The 7,631-nt window shown below is 32.8% G+C and overlaps 1 protein-coding gene across 1 annotated transcript; it reads left to right on the top strand.

The window, feature by feature from the left end:
• The first annotated feature begins 6,864 nt into the window (after positions 1-6,864).
• LOC105115794 (ankyrin repeat-containing protein At2g01680-like) lies at positions 6,865-7,422 on the top strand. Its single transcript, XM_011012813.1, has one exon. It carries the CDS (start codon positions 6,865-6,867, stop codon positions 7,420-7,422), a length of 558 nt encoding a protein of 185 aa, XP_011011115.1.
• Positions 7,423-7,631: the final 209 nt, after the last annotated feature.

Below are 7,631 nucleotides of genomic sequence, written 5' to 3'. Positions count from 1 at the left end.
GCATCCCATATCCCTTTTGGCAACAAATCAAAAAAAATTAATAGGATGAGTGTTTGCATAAACACATGGCAGTCATGACTCTTCATTTCGAATAATTTGCATTCCTCTGTATTAAGCAGCCTTGATATGTTCGAGACATGTTTATAGAGAAAACACAGACTCTTAAGCTATTTGTAGACTAGTTTTTATGCATTTTTCTCTAACATGAAGCTTGCTCTCGGTTTTGCGACCCATGACCCATTATATTTTTACAGTTACAAAACAACGCTAAATCCAATCTAGCCTTGATGTTGTCCTTTGTCTTCCCCTTCACATCCATGATGGTGTTGAAAATGTTCTCAAACACGTTCTTTTTAATATGCATATCATCAAGATTATGGTGAAGAAGATTGGTCTTCCAATAAGGAAGATCTCAAAAGATACTTCGCTTGACCTAATTATAGGTCAAATCAAAATCAGAAAACTTCTGTTTACCTGAATGGAGACCAAACACAATTTCACTATACTTTGACATAACATCATGCAATTCTTCACTAGAAAGACGCGGGGGTGCAACATCCTTTTCAACTCTGCCAACAAACAAATCCTTTCTGTTCTTTCTGTACTTGTTATTCGATGGCAAGAAATGATAGTGACAGTAAAAAAAAAGATGTTTTATCCCTATTTATTAGCATGCTTGCTTTATTGTTCTTTATATAGTATGGACATGCTAGTTTTTCATACGTGCTCCAACTAGAAATCATTCCATAAGCTGGGAAATCCTTGATAGTCAACATTAAAGCCGCCCTTATAACAAAATTATGTTTCCTTAACATATCATAAGTCAAAGCTCTAGAGGATCACAACTACATCAACTCATTAATCAATGGTCGAAGACAAACATCAATATTTCGCCCCGGACTACTCGGACCTGGCATTACCATAGATAAAAACATGAACTCCAGCCTCATACACATCCCTAGTGTCAAGTTATAAAACTTCAGTATAACCGACCAACAAGAATAAATAGCAATAAATAACCCGAATGGGTTAAATCTATCTGTACACAACTTAAAACGCACATTCCTTGATTCAGCTGAAAAGTGCGGATGCATACTATTAAAGTGTTTGCATGCTTTGCTGTCAAAAGGATGCATCATCACTCCATAACCGCATGATGTGATTGGTGTCATGTTATGTGCTCAGCAGTCCTTGGTGACATGAATAACCTCTATAGTCTAAGTGTGATTGAGAAGTATCTAAGGTTTTTTATATGCCATAAGAGTCTTTCCCCTATTAGTTATAGGTTAGTAACGAGAATATCCACATGATATGCACTCAGTCATCTCGGTATTTTCAAGATAGTATAACATGCAGAAGTTAAGGCATATGTCAATTTTCTGGTATCCTAAATCAAGGGGTTTCATCATGTACTTTTCCATATAGAAGTTTTCTTTCAACCTGTTCCCTTCAAGTAAAATGCTTCTCGCCCATTCCATAATCTTTTCATAATGGAACTCACTCAACTTGTGATCTAACTTTATGATGAACACCTGTGCTACGATCGATAATTGACTGTGGTTCATGTAGTCATCCCATAATGGTTCGTCAAAATCTTTCAATATATACAAAACCTTGTTGCATCTACATTAGGTTCTTCTTCTACGACTAGACATTCACTGACATTCCCTTTACTCATTCTCATTGCATCCATAACCATATTCCTATAAGGATTACTGTTGTCATTTCCAACTTCATGCACATTGCTAGCACTAGAAGTTGGCCCAACCACCCTTTCTACGATGCTCTCATTAGGAACAAATAGTTCTCCTTGTGCATACCAATATAGATAATCCTTCATGAACCCTTTGGTTATAAGATGCATCATTACAACATCTTGATGCAATTTTTTTTTTTTTTACATTCCTTGCAGGGACACCTAATACCACCATTAGTAAAATTCCTCGAAATAGATGTTGTAAAATTAATAAAACCCTAGACCTTGTTACAATAATCCATCCTCTGCAATCCTTGATGTGAGTCCTAATATATCAATGACTTCTATTGAACCTCTATAAAATTATGACAATAACATGTATTAATTAACTATGTTACATAAATCAATTTACAAAAATATTGGTTTGCCCCGACATCATCCAACAAACTAAAAAAACACTTATGTTAAATATTCATTATCAATTATCAACTATCAACGTCCATACAAATTTATATATATATGGAAATCACAACTCCATAATAGAATTGATAAAAATTAAAACGAATCCGTTAAACAAGCTATTATTTATTTTATCACAACACATCTAATTCGGTGTAATTCAAACAAAGTTTCAACAATTTACAAACAAATACAATTTAACAAAATCTAAAACAAACTATAACAACTACAAAATTATACATTCATAATATAAGTTTGTTTGATAAGTAACAATTAAACAAGTATATACATTAACAAAATACATATACTAAAAAAACAATAAAAAACAATAAAATTGACATTTACATGTTAAAACTAAAAATGATAGATTTACTTACAAAAAACTATAAAATTCACAATACATTACTTAAAGAAGAGATTTTGTGACCACATACAAAAGTATAAAAAACTTGAGTGCTTATGTTAAGAAGAGGGGGAGAGTAGGGATGGATGGTTGGCTGCAGTTTGGGAGGGGAGAGTTTAGATGGGGAAGAAAAAGGAGAAATTGAGGAAGACAGTGTTGGAAAAGTAGGTATATATTGGCTTTTACTGATGGAATCTCTGAGGAACACGTTCCATCGGTATACCCGCCGGTGATTCTGCCAGTGACTGTGCCACATCACTATACGGAAATCTCGGTTTGAATCCTTTGGTCATTCCGTTGGTAAAATCATCTGAAAAAAATCCATGTCATCACACCGTTGCAACTTTTCAAAAAAACTATATAATTCATCGACAATCCGGTCGGTATATATCGACCGTATCGCTGACGGGTTCTTTTTATCGGTATATACTGATAGAATTAGAGACGAAATTATTTCTTTCAGTAAAAATTACCAATGAAAAATTTTAGTTGATAATTCCATTAGTTTTAACTGATTTTTTGATAGTGTCTATTTTTAAAGGATCAAACCTAAAAGTTTTAAGCTAGCTGGTCGAAAATTAATTAGTAGTTGGCGCAAAATAACTGCATCCAACAGGAATATGGCCTGTGACAAAACGCGGCCCAAAAGCTTGTTTTAGCAAGTGAAAAATAGCAATGCATTGAAAGAAGCCTGCTGATAGGTATAATTCATAGAGAATTCCTAACCAAGCTCAAATAACTAGAAAGAACGTTGCCTGAAAACCTGACAAGAACCAGTTCAAACTCATAAACTATTCCTTAAGCATTTAAAAAACGTTAGTTTCCAGTCTGAGCAGAGATGATAATGATCGGATGCCAAGATTGCCGAGTTCAGGATTCACTAACGTCAAGGAAACAGTTAATAATATCTAATTCTTATCAAGGAGACTCTGCTTGGATTAAACTTTTATTTGCCTAGGAGCACCAAGTAATGAAAATCTAATGAAATGAACATTCTTACACATTTCTCTGAATGGTACAATATGGATAAAGAAAACAATATCAAAGCCTTTGCCTTTTGCCAAACTCAGTATAAATGTACTATCACAAATTCCAATCATTAACAAATAAATTAAAACACAACTTTATGACGAACTATCATGTGTCATCGAACATCCAAACAATAACGTCACACTCAGAAAAAAAGAAAGGAAACAAATGTAACATTTGTACTTGTTATTCTCAAATGACAAGCATTAACAGCGACAACGATAAAAATCTATGTATGGTATCTACAACCTGTCCATTCAAGATTTCACTATAAGCAGATATCCTTTATATTTACCTTATAGCATCCTCAACACAATGACCAAGACCTCTTCAAGAGATGATGTTGAAGGAGACCTTTGATAGCAACTGTGGAACTCCTCATATTACTGGTCTACAAAATTTTATGATTAGTATTTGTTAGAAAATGGAAGACCAACTCTAGGAAATTTTTACAAAGAAATGTTCATGGCGATTGAATCAGTTAGGAGCAGTCAGATAATAATTGGAGAAACAAGAAAATGATGCAATATGAAGATCAAACTACAATAAGAAAGACTCAAGGGAAAGACAGCAGCCGATCAATATCCCAAAGCTTCCGGCCCCGTCTTGAGAAAGGACTACTTGAATGCAATGACAACATAATAAAGCCAGATAAAAACTAGGCAAATAAATCTTCCATAAAATAGAATGTTGTGCACTGACAACATAATAAAGCCAGAGAAAATCTAGGCAAATAAATCTTTCATAAAATAGAATGTTGTGCACTGACTTGATCTCTAAGGACATCCAAATACCATTGATGTTTGCCGATCCTTGTAAAGAGCTGTACCTTGTGATTTTCGTGAACTTTGGCATAAAGGAACTGCAAGCAGTTTAAGGTTCTTTGGTGCAATGAACTTTCGGCTCTCTGGTAATCTTACAAGGTAGAGTTTCATGCATTCCTGAATAATGAAACGAGTATCAAGAATTAAGAAACCAAAACTTCCAGGAACAGTATCAGTGAACTGACCTTCGGTACTTTAACATTATGGGGCAAGTATGGAAGCAACATGGTTTCAAAGTCAGACCTCCACCACATTCCAAGGCAATCTCCCACCTAAACATTGAGAATCCGCAACCTCTAAGCACCTGCAACAATAATACCACAGCTAAACACCATTTTTATTACCTCCCAGTGATCTGTTCCATCTCCATTCACAGAAAGCATTCTTGATAGTTTACGTTTCAATCCATCAATATTATCTGAAAAATCCGAAAATATATATACTTCAATCAGTCCTTGGGAGAATGTCCTTTCTAATTTCAGGTTTACAGAGTTGCTTAATTACAGTAAATGATTTACCTGTGATTTGATATGAACCACATGATGATTAAGTGGTCATATAAGCCACAGTCAAAATTAAAATATAATTCTAAAAATCTAAAATAAATTTGATAATAATGTAATATAATAAAAACTTGTTATGAGATATTAACACTATTGGAATAAAATTGAAATCATTTAATTTTCAATAAATCAAATTTAGTTTATTGAAGAACTGAAAAATACAAGAATTGCTCTCACAAAAGTTAAAAAAAAAAAATTGTTATGAATTTTTATTGAACAAAATATCCCATCTTTAGGATTTACAAGGGTTTAAATACCTATGAAAATATAACCCTAATGAATTTATCAAAGTTGACCGATTTGGTCCACTTACAAAATTAACTCTAAAATCCTAAACTAAAAAGCTCATAACTTGATTCAACAAGCTTTAGATCTTAACTGAAAATAAATTATTAATTAAGCCTAAAAAAATCTTGAATTTTAGTTAAAAAATAAAATAAAGCATAATTATAATATTAAATCCTTGTTCTGCCATGAGAAGAAGAGAAAAAAAAATATTATAGAATTAATTCAAGGTTTATTTATAGCCTTCCATGCAATCCATTAATCCTAAAAACTAAAAAAAAAAGATAACCACTCATGTTGTTTATAAGTTATAGTAGGATTTTAATCTCAGATTTATGTTTTTTTTTTTTTGAAAGGAAAATAATTGTTGGTATTAATTTATTTCTTTTGCTGCCTCTTAGGTCCTTCTAATATTAGGAAATATAATTATAGCTATTAAAATAATCTCCTTGCATCATTTGAAAGTTTCGCCGTCGGTTGTTTTCTAAGTTAGTTTAGATTTTTTTATTTTTTTATTATGTTTTATCATCACCTCATAAACCATATAAAATTAGATTAAACCTCTCTTGAGTATGGATAAAATATATTAAGGTTTTTTTTTATATATTTAAATAAATCCTTTAAATTTGACTTGGTCAAAATTTAAAACAAATGTATTCAATCTTTTTTTTAATGTTTTTGTTTTAAACCAAGTTATTGATCTATTTAGAGCATATAATAGGTATTTGTTCCTTGTTAGTTTTTAAAGGCTGATATATGATGTATATTGTCGTAATCGACCACCAGTAGATTCAAGATCGATGGGGGAAGTTTGGACAATTCAACTTGATTTGACAACATTAAAATTTTTAACATATAATCGAATGCTGAAGTTTCTATGGTTTCTTAAATGCTGGATGGAGATGTTCGAACAACTCAGAAAAATTATCTTTAATATATTATCGCGACCTAATGTTTCTTATTTCTGATTCGATCACTTGCACCGCGTAAAGCAAACGTCTCAAGTGGTACGCCAGCCAAGCCACCGCAGAAATTGTGATCACGAATGGCCTCACTACAATGAGCACAATCACCTTTCAATCCCACATCTATCTGCGCCACTTCTTTTTTTTCTTGTTCTATGAATGTTAATTCAAAATTATTTCTTTCATAATACAAGATTTCGTTTTCTTTTATTATACAATTACTGCAACAATTGACGTACATATCACTCATTTTCATGGTGACCATGTTTTAGGGAACTCCTCGCTCATATCTAGCACGTCAATGTTGGATTTTGAGAGAATAGAATGCAGAGACTAGCAATTAACATGTTTATTCTGAAACTTCCTTATATTTTATTGATCATTAGAGTTCTTATTTAAGCAACTTGAAACAACTGAAATGCAAGTAATAAGCAACTGAATCTGCTATTGTTATATAACAAAAAAAAAAATCATAACAAAATGAAGAAAATTTATGTCAATCCTAACAGATTTCGACAATTTCAAATCAGCAAATATTATATTAAATCTAAAACTCTTATCAGCTCCAATCCAATTAAGCAGGAGCAGCTTTGAGACATTAATTCAACAGTCAACTACTGAAATCTTAACCATAACAACTATGGGGACCCCATTAACCTCCGAAGCAAATTCTTTGGAGAGATTGCTTGAAGAGGATAAGCTTGTTCTTGATGGATTTACTAGAGGTTGTTTTGCAGAGACACCTCTGCACATATCTGCCATGCTTGGACACTTGGAATTTAAAAGAAATATTTCAAGTCAAACACCTGTATTTGCTAAAGAACTAGATTTCCGCAGAATATCTCCGCTTCTCTTGGCAACAGCAAATGGGCACCTTGAAGTAGTAAAAGCACTGTTACTGGTCAACCCTGACATGTGCTATGCTCAAGATGGATATGGCCAGAGCCCACTTCATATTGCAGTGATCAAAGGCCGAGTTGATGTCTTGAAAGAATTGGTTCAAACTAAACCTGAGGCCGTTCTTCTCCGGACTGAACGAGGTGAGACCATCGTGCATCTATGTGTTAAACACTACCAGATAGATGCTTTGGAATTTCTGGTAGAGACAAACAAAGAAAGTGGATTTATCAATTCTAAGAATGAGGATGGCTCAACTGTCCTGCACCTAGCATTAGCCGATAGAGAAATTGAGGTATGAAAATAACCATCCAACCACTAACCAGTATAATTGATATATGACTTCAGCTCAGCATATATATATATATATATATATATATAACAGGGAGTAAAGAAATTTAGTTTATTATCTTATAAACATGCTATGCAAAAGATATTAAAAAAAAACAAAAACTTAAAGTTTATACAAGTTTATAACTAGCACGTAAAAGCAATAAAAAATACTTATAT

The sequence above is a fragment of the Populus euphratica genome, unplaced genomic scaffold, assembly GCF_000495115.2.
Source record: "Populus euphratica unplaced genomic scaffold, PopEup_1.0 scaffold771.1, whole genome shotgun sequence".
Lineage (NCBI taxonomy): Eukaryota > Viridiplantae > Streptophyta > Magnoliopsida > Malpighiales > Salicaceae > Populus > Populus euphratica.
The sequence above is the reverse complement of the archived record's forward strand: the minus strand, read 5'-3'. Positions and strand labels throughout refer to the sequence as shown.

Coding starts and splice junctions, on each gene's coding strand:
- LOC105115794 (XM_011012813.1), top strand. CDS start 6,865: ATGGGGACCCCATTAACCTCCGAAGCAAATTCTTTGGAGAGATTGCTT.